At 40.4% G+C, this 17,291-nt stretch overlaps 1 protein-coding gene across 1 annotated transcript in view; it reads left to right on the top strand.

The window, feature by feature from the left end:
- Positions 1-17,291, top strand: part of tkfc (triokinase/FMN cyclase) — a 75,748-nt gene that overhangs the window by 11,898 nt on the left and 46,559 nt on the right. The window contains exon 3 of the mRNA XM_060838790.1: positions 13,794-13,904. Within this exon, the coding sequence (XP_060694773.1) occupies positions 13,794-13,904 (111 nt within the window). The remainder of the gene's footprint in view (positions 1-13,793; positions 13,905-17,291) is intronic.

Below are 17,291 nucleotides of genomic sequence, written 5' to 3'. Positions count from 1 at the left end.
ACAGCTTGAAGTCTATGTCTGCAAAGCAGGGCACTGACTTCCTTTTCAAGGGCAATTCCACTGTGGTAACAGTGCAAAATGCTGTAATGGGATTCGAACCTGGGTCCCCAATACATTATCTAGGTGTCGAGATTAACAGCCCAGTGATAATATCATGAGAAGTCCCGAAGAATATGAAGAGCGGCTTTTGGCTCATATCGTCTAGGTCGTGTGCCAGCAGTACAAACATTGGAAAGTCTCAGCAGCAGCAAACTCTTCTTCCTCTCCCATTGCATAATTTTGCAAGGAAGGTGCTAAAGAGGCCAGGTAAATACTTAATAAATTGAAGAGCAGAGGGTTACTCGAGAAAAGTCAACATGGACCATGACAGATTGGCTGCCATGAATCTTCTTCAAAATATGAGCAAATTCAGGATGCAGTTCCTGCAAAGTGTGATTAAAGACTATGTTCAATAGCATTTTGTGAATGGAAATACAGCATAGAAGATTAAAGGGCCATAATAGTTTTCTGCACTGTACTGGTGAAACCATAGTGAAATGTTGCATATAGTTTTGTGAAGACCATTGTAAAATTTGGAAATTGCTCCACAGGAACATAAGAAAAGGGAAACTGGGGGGAACTAAACAGGTTATCAGTTTCAAATTATAATTGAAATTGAAGATAGCAGGAGCGAACCCAGGAGAGATTTTTTATGGAGAGAATTGTAGGAACATTGATAGTTTGAGAGATGAACCAGGTGACAACAGTCTTCCTCTTGTTCAGCTGGAGAAAATCCTGACTCATCTATAATTTTATGTAGGATAAAGTAATTCGATGTTATGCAGTAATGATCTTCAGATTGAAGATGGTCAGAGATGTACAAATGGTTGCCAGCATAAATGTGGACATTAATTTCAGCTTGTGGATAATATCAGCAAGGGGCAACATGAAAATAAGTACAAGAGAGAAGGAACAATCAGAAGAAATGCTAACTGCAATGAGAATCGTAGGAGTGGGACTAAATGAGAATGGTCCTTAGACATAGATCATTGAATCAAGGTAGTGGAGGAGGCCAGGTTATTGAAAACCACATAGAAATGGAAATACTTTGTCATGCAGCAGTTGAGCAATTGCAAGGAACTAAGCTGTTTATTACACACTTTAACAGAGAAGATTAACAAAAAGGTAATGGACAGCCGTGGAAAAAAAATATAGAGTTTTAGAAATCTTAAATTCTTAAGGTTCTGAACTATAGATGGATGACATGTAGTTACACCAAAAATGTAGATTGGTATTGCTTTGAACTGAATTGAATAGAATTTATTGTCATGTGTACTGAGGTGCAGTGAAAAGCATCGTCTTGTGATCAATACATGCAAATCAAAGAGTTAAGTAGCATAGATAAGTAAATAATAGGTCAACAGTGGCAAAAACAAAAATGCAGGTACAGGTGAATGTTAAGAGTTTGTGAGTCCATTCAGTATTCTAACAACGATAGGGCAGAAATTGTTTTGAAACTGGCTGGCACATGTTCAGGCTTCTGTACCTTCTCCCTGATGCTAGAGGGTTGCCAGGTTGGGATGGATCTTTGAGAATGCTGGCAGCCTTTTCTTGACAGCGGGCCTGGTAGATGGATACTTTGGATGAGGTTGGCCTTTCTGATTGTCCGGGCTGAGTTCACCACTCTCTGTAACTGTCTCCGATCTTGAATGTAAAGTTGCCAGGTCAGGAAATGATACATCCAGACAGAATGCTCTCGATGGCACATCTATAAATGTTGTCAAGGGTATTCACCATCATGCCAAATTTCCTTTGCTGTCTGAGGAAGAAGAGATGTTATTGGGCCTTTGTAACCAGTGCGTCCACATCTCAAGCAGACCCAGCAACCATTTCTTGTCAAGCATATTATGGTAAAGATTGCAAAGAATTTCTTATTGCATAAAAAACTCTGATAATCTCTTTAACAACCATAAGACCATAAAATGTAGGAATAGAAGGAAACCATTCAACCTACCATGCCTACTCCACCATTCAATGAGATCATAGTTGATCTGATAATCTTCAATTCCACTTTCCTGCCTTATTTCCATAATTTTTATTCCTTTATTGATCAAAAATCTATATTGAGATCTGTCTTCTGGGATATGCTTCATGACCCATCTGTGACAGCCCTTTGCCGCAGTAAGTTGCACAGATTCACTACCCTCTCAAGGAGAAAAGTCTCCCTGTCTTAACAGCCATCCTCTTATTCTGGGATTATCTCCTCTAGTCCGATCAGTCTCACAAGGGAAAACAACCTCTCCGCACCTATCCTGTCAAATCCACCAGAAATCTTGAATGTTTCAGTGTGATCACCACTAATTGTTCAAAACACCAATGAATACAGGCCCACTCTGTTCAACTTCTCTTCATAAGAAAATCCCTCACTGCGTGTGGCATCAAGGATCCCTAGCAAAACTCAGAATAATGGGAGTCAGGGGACAAACTCTCTGCTGGCTGGAGGCATAGATGGCACATAGAAAGATGGTTATGGTTGTTGGAGATCAATCATCTCAGCTTCAGGGCATCTCTGCAAGAGTTCATCAGGGTGGTGTCGTAGAACCAACTATCTTCAGCTGCTTCATTGATGACCTTCCCTCCACGATGATGTCAGAAGTTGGGATGCTCGATGATGATTGCATAATGTTCACTATTCGTGACTTCTCAAATACTCAAGCCATCCTGTTCAAAAGAAACAAGACCTGATAATGGTTGAGTGGGGACCTGCTGTGCCATGAGTTTGCAGATTGTGTTAGAGTACCATTCTGCTGCTCTTGATAGTTCATAGTGCTTCATGGATGCTCAGTCTTGAGTTGCTACGTCTGTTCAAAGTCTGTCTCATTTAGAACAGTGATAGTGCCACAGAACACAATGCAGGGAACTCTCAATGTGAAGGCGAGACTTTGACTCCACAAGACATAGTAGTGGTCACTCTTACTAATAGATTAGTAGAGATTATGTCAAGTATGTTTTGCCCTCTTATTCGTTCCCTCACCACCCCTCAATTGTATTCTCAGCGTACTATAAGTACAATGGGACCTTGATCAGATGTGTCAAGGCTGAGGAGTGGCAGATGTAGTTTAATTTAGATAAATGTGAGCTGTTGCATTTTGGTCAGGCAAACCAGGACAGGAATTATACAGTTAATAGTAGGTCCCTAGGAAGTGTGCAGGTGCATAATTCTTGAAAGTGGAGAACAGGTCCACAGGATGGGCAAAGAAGGTTTTGGCATGCTTGCGTTCATTGGCCAAAACACTGAGTAAAAGAGTTGGGGTGTCATGTTGCAGATGTACAGGACATTGGTGAGGCCACTTTTGGAATACTGTGTCCAATCCTGGTTACTCTTCTCTCAGAACAATATTGTTAAAGTTGAGAGGGTTTTGAAAAGATTTGCAAGGATTTTGCTGGAACTGGAAGGTTTGAGTTACAGGAGAGGCTGAATAGGCTGTGGCTTTTTTCCCCTGAAGCATCAGTGGCTGAGGGGGTGACCTAATAGAGGTTTATAAAATCATGAGGGGCGAATAGACAAGGTTTTTTTTTCTCAGGTGCTGGAATCCAAAACTAGAGGACATAGGTTTAGGTGAGAGTGGAATGCTGCCCCTTTAATAAGGTTGTGTTCACCGTGGTTTTATTTGAGAGGAGTCATAAAGGCAGAGATTCCAATATGTCTGTAAATATCCAGTTGAATAGGCTTTTAAGTTTTTTTTTAAAACACTTGTACAATAAAAGGGGAGTGGCCAGTTTTGACAATTCGGGGTTTTTTCTGATTTGGTTTTAGCAAACAGTCTGTTGAAAGCTGCTGGTTAAGTCTTTAGCTGGGGACCCAAAGAAACAGCTTCATGCTGATCCTCTCTCTCCCTCCCTGGCATCTTTCTCCTGTAAGAACTTCTGCTTGAGTTTGCCTTTCTGCCATTATTATGGGATGTTGCAAGAAGTTGGAACAGCTCTTTGTTAAGTTGCATTTTGTGTCATTTGGGTTTTCACACAGTTATGTTAATTCTAAATTCAGTTTTCTTTTGTTTTGTGTGTAAATTAAATTCTGTTTTGTTTTAAACCGAATTGTTTGACCAGCTGCCGTCGCTCCTCGAACATTCACCTTACATCTGCTTAAAACAACTAGAAAGTTAGGTTTTGGCTACCTTCTGAAAATGTTTTATGTGGGTCTGGCTGGGCCCATAACAAATTAGTGACTCATTGTGAGATTAGTCATAGAGTCATGGAGAAGTACAGCACAGAAACGGACCCTTCAGTCCAACTCGCCCATGCTAACCAGATATCCTAACCTAATCTAGTCCCATTTGCCAGCACTTGATCCATATTCCTCTAAACGTTTTCTGTTCCTATACCCATTCAAATGTCTTTTAAATGCTGTAATTGTACTAGTCTCCACCACTCTAGCAGCTCATTGATACATGCACCACTCTCTGCATGAAAAAGATCACCCTTAGGTATTTTTATATCTTTTCCCTCTCACCCTAAACCTATGCCCTCTAGTTCTGTACTCCCCCACCCCTGGGAAAAGACCTTGCTAGTTCCGAATTGGGATTAGGGTTGTTGGTCTCAAAGGCAGCGAATGGTGGATGTTAATGTTATTTATTCCAGGTGTTCAATTTGGTTGGTTTAAACAGCGCTTGATGTAGTAATGGCTCTTTTAAGTCACTAAGAGTTTTATGGTGGTGGGAGAAGTGACTAGGGCTTTACAAAAGGTGAAAAAGGCAAAGCTGCTGGAAATGGCAGTCAAGCTGGAGTTGGAGTTACCTTTGTCTATAAGAAAAGGAGAGATAATTGCAGGACTAGCTCAGCATTTAAATTGCTGGAAATGCCATCAGCATCTTTGGAGATGGCTAAAATTCAATTGAAAATGAAGAAGCTTGAGTTAGATGGAAAAGAAAGAGTAGAAGAAATAAAACTGTTTGAATATGATTAAAAGCAGGGGAAAGTAGAAAAGAATGAAAGGCTCGAGCAGAACAAAAAAGGACAGAATCGATCTAGCAGATCAAAAAGAAAAAGAGAGGAAAGGAAGAAAGAAAAATAGAGTTTGACCGTCATAGCTTGGCACTTGGACAGGAAAGGAAGAGAGTGAGGATGAGCAAACCCATGGTCGCCAAAAGCCTTGTGGGAACTATTTAAATATATTTAAGCATTGCCTAAATTTGATGAGAAGAATGTAGAAGCCTTTTTCATCTCATTCGAGAATGTGGCTCAACAATTGCAGTGGCCAGTGACTCTGTGGGTTTTGTTAATCGGAACAAAAGTTGGTAGAGCTAGTGAGGTATTTGCAACATTATCAGAGGAGGTATCTGGGGCATATGAGGAGGTGAAGAAAGCCATTTTAAGTGCATATAATCTTGTGCCAGAAGCATTCATACAGCATTTCAGGAATCTAAGGAGGGACCCTGGTCAAACCTACATTGAGTTTGAAAGGATTAAACAAAGTAATTTTGATAGGTGGGTTGAGGGTATTAAAAATAGAGAAAATCTATAACACTCTTAGAGAGACAATTATTTTGGAGGAGTTCACTTCCTGAGATAATGAGAACACGTGGAAGAGCAGAGAGTTAAAATGGCAAGATTAGAAGCTGAAGTGGCTGATGATTATGAGTTGGTTCATAAATCAGACTTTGGCTTCCAACATCAATGTCAATCCATGAGGGATGGAAATTGGGGAAAAGAGAAATCCTTGAGTTTTGAGAAGATTTGTAGCTCACAGCTCAGGTTCTGGATGTAGGTTTGCTCGCTGAGCTGAAAGGTCTGTTTTCAGATGTTTCATCACCATACTAGGTAACATCATCAGTGAGCCTCTGGATGAAGCACTGGTGGTATGGCCCACTTTCTATTTATTTATTTAGGTTTCCTTGGGTTGGTGATGTCATTTCCTGCGGTGACATCATTTCCAGTTCTTTTTCTTGGGGGTGGTAAATGGGATCCAAGTCAATGTGTTTGTTGATAGAATTCCGGTTGGAATGCCATTCTTCTAGGAATTCTCATGCATGTCCCTGTTTGGCTTGCATTGGCTAGATGTGTTGTCCCAGTTGAAGTGGTGCCCTTCCTTATCTGTATGTAAGGATGCTAGTGAAAGTAGGTCATGTCTTTTTGTGACTAGTTGATGTTCACGTACTCTTGTGGCTAGCTTTCTGCCTGTTTGTCCAATGTAGTGTTTGTTATAGTTCCTGTAAGGTATTTTGTAAATGACATTAGTTTTGCTCATTGCCTATATAGGGTCTTTTATAAAACAGCAGCTAATGAACATGAAAGACCCTATACAGGCAGCAAGCAAAGCTAATGTCATTTACAAAATACTTTGCAAGAACTGAAATAAACACTACATTGGACAAACAGGCATAAAACTAGCCACCGGGATACATTAACATCAACTAGCCACAAAAAAACATAACCCACTCTCGCTAGTATCCTTACATACAGTTGAGGAAGGGCACCACTTCGACTGGGACAACACATCCATCCTAGGACAAGCACACAATACACGCATGAGAATTCCTAGAAGCATGGCATTCCAACCAAAACTCTATGAATAAACACATTGACTTGGATCCCATTTACCACACCCCGAGAAAAAGAACAGGAAATGATGTCACCATGGGAAATGATGTCATTGCAGGAAATGATATCACCAACCCAAAGAAACCCAAACACATGTATAGAAAGCGGGCCATACCACCAGTGTTTCATCCAGAGGCTCACTGATAATGTTACCTAGTATAGTGATGAAACTTCTGAAAACAAAACTTTCAGCTCAGCAAGCAAACCTGCATCCAGAGAAATCCTCGTACGGTAAGGCAGAAGTAGATCTTTGTGAAGATCATAAGGATAACTTAACACAAGGTAAAAAGGAAACTGTTGAAAGGAAAAGAGAAGCTAAAAAGCTCTGGTGTTTTCACTGCAATAAAGTAGATCACATGGAGTCAGTGTTGGTGGGTTAGGGAAAACACTGAGAAGACAGATTAGGAAAACAGGATAAGCCAACGAATTTCGTTGGAGTGGTAACGGAAAACACAATGGAGGCTAAAAAGCTACACTGGAATGTACAACCTAATCAGCGGTTGGCTAAGGAGGAAGTGCCAGATCTTACGCCATATACTTGTGAAAGTAAACTTTATTCACATTGGCCAGGAGCAGCAGGTAAAGAGGTTACGATATTAAGAGATACAGGATCCTCTCAATCCGTGGTGTTGAAAGATGAGGAGATATGTACCTCTGAAGAACTATTGCCAGAAAATGTGCTAGTATCAGGAATTCATGGTGAGTCAAGGAGCACTCAATTATGTAGAGTGAGGTGAGCTTGTCCAGTGAAGAGTGGAAAAGTCATGGTATTTGTACTGGACAAACTCTCAGCTCCAGAAATACAGTTTGTCCTTGCTTACGATATATCTGGTTCACAGGTAGGAATGCTTCCTACTGTGGTTGAAAAGCCAGTGGAAAGTCAGGTAACAGAGGTACTGAAGGAAGCATATCCTGGGATTTTCCTTGACTGTGGTAACAAAGTCATAGAATCAGCTGTTGAAACAGGAGAAATCAAAGAGTACAAATAAGAAAGTTAAAGTGGAGTTATCAGAGACCCTGTTTGATCAAATGGTTGAGACAACCCAAGAGCAGATGGATGACAAAGTAGACATATTCGGCACAGAGAAATCAACTGAGTTATAGCAGAAAGATGAGAAACTAAAGCAATTGTATCAAAAAGCATATACGGAAAAGGAATCTGAATGTACCCTTGAACACTATTATCTTAAAGGTGATGTCTGATGAGGAAATAGAGACCGTCACATATTCAGGCAGATGAGAAATGGGCAGAAGTTCATCAAATCGTATTGTCAGTGGGTTATAGAAAGTAGTTGTTGTGAATGGCACATGAATTACCAGTAGGAAGTCATTTAGGGGTAAGAAAACCTCAAGCTAAAATGCAAAACCATTTCTTCTGGCCTGGGCTGCACAAAGATCTAGTTGAATTTTGCCAGCCATGTCATATATGTCAGGTAGTTGGAAAACCGCAGGGAGTTGGAAAACTGCAGGCAGTAATGAAGCCCGCACCTTTAATACCTGTTCATGTATTTGAGGAATCTTTTACAAGAATCTTAATTGATTGTGTAGAACCCTTACCTAAAACAAAGGGTGGGAATCTGTATTTGTTCACAATAATGGATGTGTCCATGAGATTTCCAGAGGCCATTCAATGATTGCAATATCATGGATAAAAGGATTGTTAGAGGAGTTATTCAAAGACTTTACTAAATATGGACTACCCACAGAGATACCATCAGATCAAAGGTCAAACTTTACATCAAAATAATTCAAGGACGTTATAAACAGCTTAGGAACAAAACATTTCGAATCTACTGTATACCATCCAGAATCGTAGGATGCGCTAGAAAGGTGGCATCAGATATTAAAGACAATGTTGACAGTTTATGGTCGAGACTGTCCAGATGATTGGGATAAAGGAATTTCATTTGTACTTTTTGCGATCAGAGATCCACCAATGAATCAACCAAATTTAGTCCATTTGAATTAATTTTTGTGCATGAAGTGAAAGGACTGTTAAAATTGCTTAACCAGAAATTGGTAAGTCAGAATTTGGAGACCACATATTTGGACTCTGGGTCAAACTTTAGGGAATGGTTAAATGGAGCAGGGGAGTTGGCTAGGCAGTATTTAAAAGTATAAAATGAAACAGGAAGCAGATAAGAAATCACAAACTCACAATTTTGCTATCAGGGATGAAGTGGTAGTGTTACTTCCAATGATAGGTGAACCTTTGAAAGCAAGATTTAGTGGACCTTATCAAGTCAAAAGGAGATTGAGTGAGTTGAACTATTTGATAGGGGCTCCAGACAGAAAGAATTCTCACAGACTGTGTCATGTGAATATGCTCAAAAAGTATTTTGACAGGGAAGGAAGACAAAAGGAGACTGTGTTACCAATTACAACAGAGAGTGAAGTACAAAGTTCAGAGGATTCCGATTTAGATGTTCCTCACATTAAATTGGACAATGAGGAAGTTGTCAAAAATTGGGATAAATTATTGAGTTATCTTCCAGAGGAAAATCAAAATGACCTAAAAGAGTTATTGCTATCACATGGGGAGATATGTGGAAATAAGCTGGGAAGTATTAACCTAATAATGCATGATGTGGATATAGGAAATGCTGCTTCTATTAAGCAACATCATTATAAGCTTAACCCTCCAAAGTTGGCACAGGTTCAAAAGGAAATTGAATGCATGTTCCAAGACGACGTAATCGAAGTGAGTTACAGTGACTGGAGCTCACCAGTAGTAATGGTGCTAAAACCAGATGGTACCCAGATGGGCTACCGCAAAGTCAATGCAGTTACAAAGTCTGATTCGTATCCGATTCTATGTTTGGAATATTCTTGAGAAAGTGGGCAAGGGACCTACGTCTCTAAGTTGGACTTGCTGAGAGGATACTAGCAGGTGCCCTTGTCCGAAAGAGCAAAGACAATTTTGGCTTTCGTAACACCAAACGGACTATATTAATTTAAAGTCATGTCTGTTGGTATGAAACATGCATCAGTCACATTTCAAAGACTACCCAATAAAAGTCATTTCCAGATTACCCAATGGTGTAGTTTTATTGATGAACTGCTGATTTTTAGCCACAAGCAGAAGGAACATTTGCAACATTTATCAGAATTGTTCAATCGACTTTGGAAGGCAAGCTTGGTGATAAACCTAGCTAAGAGTGGATTTGCCAAAGCCCAAGTCATCTTCCTAGGCCATTTTATTGGGCATGAACAAATGGCCTACGGAATGCAAAAACAAAGTTGATTGGGGAGTTTCCCATACCATCGACAAAAAGAGCAGTATTACATTCACTGGAATCAAATGGATCTTTTTGGAAATTTGTACCAAATTCTCTGGTTGCTCCACTCACTGAATTACTAAAGAAAGACATAAAGTTTCAGTGGACAGCAGAATATCAGAAGATATTTGATAGAGTGAAAGCTGTGTTTACCACTGCCCCGGTATTAGATACACCTAATTGCATGAAACCATTCAAGGTGGCTATCAATGCAAGGACGTGGGTGTTGGTGCTACGCTGTTACAGAAAGTTGACAAGAAAATAGAAAGACCTATTGGGTATTTCTCCAGAAAATTGAAGATTCATCAGAAATATTCGACAGTTGAGAAGGACACTTTGAGCTTGGTGTTGGCGTTACAACGTTTCAATGCTTATATTACCAGTAATGTATCTGAGACAATCATACACACTGGTCATAATCCATTGAAGTTTGTTGAAAATTTTAAGGACAAAAATGCCAATCTGTTTAGATGGAGCTTGTTCTTATAGTCATTCAATTTAAGAATTGTGCATGTGGCAAGACGAGAAAACGTGATTGCCGTTGCATTGCGGAGACTTGGATGAGAAATGGAGGCATTCAGTGGCAGGAGTAAACGGACTGAAACAGAATGTAGTAGTGCATGTTTACATGTTTATTGTCAATGTAATGTATATGTGTTGTACGGTACTAACTAAAATTAAGCAATTTTAAAATGAAGCCATGTTTGGATATTGATGGCTTTTTGTTAAGTAGGGAGGTGTAACAATGCTGTCCCTTTAACAAGGTTATGTTGTCTTTGGTTTGTTCTGAGAGGCTGAAAAGGCTTATACACTTTTTTTAAAAGCACTAGTGCAATTCAAGGGGCTCTCTCTTCCTTTTCTCTTTCTCTCTCTCTCTCTCTCTCTCTCTCACACATCTACTTGAAAAGGCTTTTACACCTTTTTTATAAACACTGATACAGTTCAGGGCTCTCTCTCTCTCTCTCTCTCTCTTTTTCCTCTTCCCCTTTCTTTCTCTCTCCATCTCTCTGACATCTCTCTCCGTGACATCTCTCTCCTCCTTTTCAGCAAAAGGGTGTGTTATGGGATGTTACAGGGAATCGGAACACCTCTTTGTTAAGTCGTGTTTTTATATTGGGCGGAGTTTCAAATAATTATGTTATTTTAAACTCAGTTTCTTTTGTTTGTGCATAAATAAATTCAGTTTGTTTAAAACCCAGTGGTTTGATCAGCTGTGTTGTTCCTGGAATATTCACCTTACATCGGCTTAAAACAGCTAGAAAAGTTAGGTTCTTTGCTATCTTCTTAAAATGTTTTGAGGGTGTCTGGCCTGGCCGATAACAGGAAAGTATCAAAAAGGAGCTGATGGGTAATCTTTTCACGCATAGGGTGGTGCACATATGGAACAAGCTGCCAGAGAAAGTGGTGGAGTCTGGCACAATTACAAAATTTCATTGTTTCATTGTATTAGAAGCAGGAGTAGGCCGGCTCCATCATTCATTAAGAATATGGTTGATCGATCCATAATCTCAGCTCCTCCTACCTGCATTGTCCCCATAACCCTTAATTCCCCAACCATGCAAACACTCATCCAGATATGTCTGAATATATTTAATGAAGCTGCCTCTACTGCTTCCTTGGGCAGAGAATTCCGTAGATCCACTACTCTCTGGGAAAAACAGTTCCTTCTCTCCCTATCCTAAATCTACTCCCCCTAATGTTGAGACCATGTCTCCTAGTCCTAGTCTCACCCACCAGCAGAAACAACTTGCTTGCCTCTGTCTTATCTATCCTTTTCATAATTTAATATGTTTCTATAAGATCCCCTCTCATTTTTCTAAGTTCTAGTGAGTACAGTCTCAGGCGGCTCAGTTTCTCCTCATAGGGTAACCCCTCATCTCCAGAATCAACCTGGTGAATCTCCTCTGTATCACCTCCAAAACCAGAATACTCTTCCTCAAGGAGAAAGTGAGGACTGCAGATGCTGGAGTACCAGAGTTGAAAAATGTGGTGCTGGAAAAACACAGGCCAGGCAGCATCTGAGGAGCAGAAGAATAGACGTTTCAGGCATAAGCCCTTCTTCAGGAATCCTGAAGAAGGATTTATGCCAGAAACATTGATTCTCCTGCTCCTCGGATGCTGCCTGGTCTACCTTTCCTCAAGTAAGGAGACCATAACTATGCACAATACTCCAGGTGCAGCCTCAACAACACCTTGCACAAATGCAGTAGAACCACCATGCATTTGAATTCAATTCCTCGAGCAATGAAAGCCAATATTCTGTTTTCCTTCCTAATTATCTGTTGCACATGCAAATCAACTTTTAGCGATTCATGTACAAGCATTCCTGAGTTCTTCTGCACAACAGTGTGCTGCAATCTGTCACCATAGAAAATAGTCTGACATACTAATTTTACTTCCAAAATGGATAACCTCACATTTACCAACATTGTACTCCATCTGTCCGACCCTTGCCCACTCACTTAATCTATCTAAATCTATCTGGTGACTCTCCACATCCTCTGCACAATTTGCCTTTCCACTCAATTTAGTGTCATCAGCAAATTTGGATAGGTTACACAAAGTCTTCTCTTCCAAATCTTTTATACATATCATGAACAGTTGCAGACCCAACACTGACTCATTTAAAGGGCATCTGAATAAGAATAATATAATTGAATAATATCTCAAAATATGGGCCAAATGCTGGCAAATGGGACTAGGTCAAATTGAGATGTCTGGTTTGTGGGGGCAAGTTGAACTGAAGGGTCTCTTTCTATGCTATATGACTGTATCTATGACTCTATCTGGTCAATATCCAGGCTTGAGCTGACAAGTAGCAAGTAACATTTGCACCATGCAAATGCCAGTCAATGACCATCTCCAATAAGAAATTATCGAACCACACCCTTAACATTCAATGGTATACCATCACTGAATCCCCCACTATCAACATCTTGGAGGTTACCATTGATCAGAAACTCAACTGAACTTGCCACAAAAATGCAGTGGCTACAAGAACAGCTCAGAAGCTAGGAATACTGCTGAGAGTAATTCACGTCCTGACTCCCTGAAGCCTGTCCAACTTTCACAAGGCACGACTGAGGAGAGTGATGACATACTCCTTTCTTGCCTGGATTAATGTAGCTCCAGCAACACTCCAGAAGCTTGGCATCATCCATGACAAAGCAGCCTGTTTGTATGACATCACATCGACAAACATCCGTTCTGTCCACCACCACTGTTCAGTAGTAACAGTGTGTTATTTATAAGATACACTGCAGAAATTTCACCAAAGATCCTTAGACAGCCCCTTCCAAAACCACAATGCATTCCATATGGAAAGATAAGTGCAGCATATGTCTGCAAACACCACTACCTGCAAGTTCCCCTCCACCCACTCACCATCTTGAAATATATTCCTGGTCCTTTACTGTCACTGGGCCAAATCCTGGGATTCCCTCTCTAAGGGAATTGTGAGTCAACCTACAGAATGTGGACTGCAGCATTTCAAGAAAGCAGCTCAACACCATCCTCACAGGGACAGTTAGGGCAGGCAATAAGTTCTTGCTGTTCAGCAATTCCCCGAGTGAGTAAATAACAGAAATAAATGTCATGTATGAAAGATTATTTTTTTCTGTCCTCATCATGACTTCATTCTACATCACCTTCCAGATAATTCTGCTGTTTTCCTACCTCTTAGGTAAAGAACAGTGTGATTTTGTATGTCGCTTATGCCCAAGATACATATATTCAGATGCACATGTGAAGGATGAGCACTTGGAAGTGAATTTGGTACAGCCGACATACCTGAAGGTACAAACTAACAGGAGTCAGTGCCTTCACCATTGGGGGACAGAAAACTAGAGGTTGAATAATGAGATGTATTCTTCAAAATATTTTTCTTGAACACAGAAAATACCATAGACTTTTAAAGTTTATTTTCTCTCGTTTCAGGATACGTTGGTGTAGGAATGTTGTCTGGTGCCATTGCCGGAGATGTCTTCACTTCTCCGCCACCTGGAAGCATTTCAGCAGCAATCCGAATTATGAACAGAGCAGGAGCAGGTGCGACTTTATAGTAAACATAGAAACACAGAACAGAGCAGGGGCCACCATTTCCCATAAGCAGATTTCAGTTCTACAGAATACAGCCTTTTGAGTCAATCTCTACAGTCACTATGTTGAATATATTTACTAGTTTACTGACTTACATTTGTTTGAGTTCTTTGTTGCAGGAATACCTTCTCAGCCCACCAGCAGCTGGCATAGCTTGGGCCTTGGCTGTTAGAGAAAATGTGACACTCATTATTTTTTTTAAAAAAACACAAATTCCCGGTTGCCTTTGGTTTGCTTTATTATTGTCACATGTCCTGCGGTACATGGAAAGTCTTGTTTTGTGTGCTATCCAGACAAATCATACCCTACATAAGTACATCAGGATAATAGAACAGAATACAGAATATAACGTAACAACTGCAAAGAAGGTGCAGAGAAAGATCAACTTTAATATATGAGAGGTCCATTCAAAAGGCTGCCTTCCTGAGTCAGCAGGAAGTATCGACGGAGTCAATGGAAAGAGGGCTGGTTTGCATGATGGACTGGACTACATTCACAGCTCTCTGTAATTTCTTTGGGTCTTGGATTGATCAGTTGTCATACCAACCTGTGATGCATCTATAATCATTGGTAAGAGTCAGTGTGGACCTGCTGAATTTCCTTAGCTTTCTGATGAAATGGAGGCATTGGTGTGATTTCTTGACCATAGCATCGATGTGAATGGACCAGAATAGATTGCCTGAAACTGGAGCAAGAAAATTGAGTGGAGATCTTGATTGCGAGACTAGTGCCATTTATTTTAAATGCTTGATGTGTTTTTGGATAACACTTTAGCCTTAGATATTATAACATGTACAATAAGCACAAAGTTAAGTGTGTCCATCTGCAGCTTTGCATTGAATGCTTAGTTCAGGACTTAGGAAAGTGCATAAAGGATGTTATAGCAGTATAGTTCTCTTAAAAAGTGTTTAGGTAGTTTTCATTTCCAATTTGAAATCATGTTTTCAGTGCTACCTTTTGTTGGTATTGTTATGGCATGAGGTAAACCCCTCTGCTAATTTAAACCAGCAATGCAGAAAAGATTCACCCCATGCTGTAATCTGTTAAAATCCAAGAGGCAATGAATTATCCCAGAGGTCACTATTTAAAGTAAAAATTAACAAATTTATTCATTAATTCCAACTGAGAATATTAAAACTAACATCAATTTGCAAAACCTTTCTCTTGAACCTATCTTTTACCTCCCACTCTACCATACTAGTCAGATAAAAGGAATCTGATTAAGGTTTGCCGAAACAAAATCCCGTTTCAAAACCAGTCGGCTTTACTGAGTTTCCTCTGTAGATTTTCCTCTGTAGTTTCTCTCCAGGTCAGTTTTGATGTTCTGCTGTGCAAACTCCTTCCCCAGACAGGTACCTCTCAGAGAGCTCTTGAGCTAACAGTCTCCGTGGCAATTCTCCCTGAACTGTTCAAAAATGTCTGGCTTTATAACCCAAAACGCCGGATTAAATAGTTGGTTTTACTACTGTCAAAATACTAAATTCAAACTTGATTGGAGTTTGGTAGCTTGGGGCATAATTTAAACTGGCCGAAGTGATATGGGAAACATATGAGAATTGAATTTGTTTTTGTCTCATGGCAACTTAGCCACTGCTAGCAGTTTCAACCAAATGTTACATTGTTACCTTGTTTAGAACACTGTGCTGAATATAGGGAGAACTAGCCATTTAGATGCAGAACTAGCTCAAAGGTCGAAGACAGAGGGTGGTGGTGGTGGAGGGTTGTTTTTCAGACTGGAGTGCCACAAGGATTGGTGCTGGCCCCTTTACTTTTTGTCATTTACATAAATGATTTGGAGGCGAGCCTAAGAGGTAGAGTTAGTAAGTTTGCAGATGACACCAAAATTGGAGGTTTAGTGGACAGCGAAGAGGGTTACCTCAGATTACAACAGGATCTGGACCAGATGGGCCAATGTGCTGAGAAGTGGCAGATGGAGTTTAATTCAGATAAATGCGAGGTGCTGCATTTTGGGAAAGCAAATCTTAGCAGGGCTTATACACTTAATGGTAAGGTCCTAGGGAGTGTTGCTGAACAAAGAGACATTGGAGTGCAAGTTCATAGCTCCTTGTGAGTGGAGTTGCAGGTAGATAAGGTAGTGAAGAAGGCGTTTGGTATGCTTTCGTTTATTGGTCAGAGTATTGAGTACAGGAGTCAGGAGGTCATGTTGCGGCTGTACAGGACATTGGTTAGGCCACTGTTGGAATATTGTGTGCAATTCTGGTCTCCTCCTTATTGGAAAGATGTTGTGAAACTCGAAAGGGTTCCGAAAAGATTTACAAGAATGTTGCCAGTGTTGGAGGATCTGAGCTACAGGGAGAGGCTGAATAGGCTGGAGCTGTGTTCCCTGGAGCGTCGGATGCTGAGGGGTGACCTTATAGAGGTTTACAAAATTAAGAGGGGCATGAATAGGATAAATAGACAAAGTCTTTTCCCTGGGGTCGGCGAGTCCAGAACTAGAGGGCATAGGTTTAGGGTGAGAGGGGAAAGATATAAAAGAGACCTAAGGGGCAACTTTTTCATGCAGAGGTTGGTACGTGTATGGAATGAGCTGCCAGAGGAAGTGGTGGAGGCTGGTACAATTACAACATTTAAGATGCACTTGGATGGGTATATGAGTAGGAAGGCTTTGGAGGGATATGGGCCGGGGGCTGGCAGGTGGGACTAGATTGGGTTGGGATATCTGGTCAGCATGGACGGGTTGGACCGAAGGGTCTGTTTCCATACTGTACATCTCTATGACTCTATGACTCTCTATGTCAGGCAAAGCCTTGCTAGCTTCTCAACTGTCTTAAAGGTACAGTATCTCTACACCTTCATAACAATATTATTTGAAATAGCATGTTTAAATTGTTATTTAGGCCCACAGAAACAGGCATGAGCTAATCAGCTCATCAAACTTTGTTTGTTTATCAGTTATATAGATTGAAATATATTTTAACTACATCTTACATACCTTAATCCTATTATCGTTAATGCACTTTCCTAACAATATCTATTACCCACAGTTTTGAAGTTTTTAAAATGACCTTGTCTGTACAGCAGTTTTTGAACAGATTTCCGTATTTTCTGTACCATAATATGAAAGATATGCTTTCGAATAATGTTCTTGAAAGGCATAACTCCAGTGTTAAAGCCTGGATCACTTGACCTGGGCCCTCTGTTTTCCATGCTGGTTAGTAGCACTCTTGCTGTGACTCATAAAGTTCCAGGTATGTATTCCACTTCAGAATTTGAATTACAAAAACCAGGATGATGCTGTATTGTAGTACTGAGAAGGCACCATCTTTCAGATGGGGCAAAAATTTGTATCCCATCTGCCCTTTCAGTAGAGGTAAA

The sequence above is a fragment of the Hemiscyllium ocellatum genome, chromosome 18 (assembly GCF_020745735.1).
Source record: "Hemiscyllium ocellatum isolate sHemOce1 chromosome 18, sHemOce1.pat.X.cur, whole genome shotgun sequence".
Lineage (NCBI taxonomy): Eukaryota > Metazoa > Chordata > Chondrichthyes > Orectolobiformes > Hemiscylliidae > Hemiscyllium > Hemiscyllium ocellatum.
Note: the sequence above shows the minus strand (reverse complement) of the source record. Positions and strands in the feature narration are given on the sequence as shown.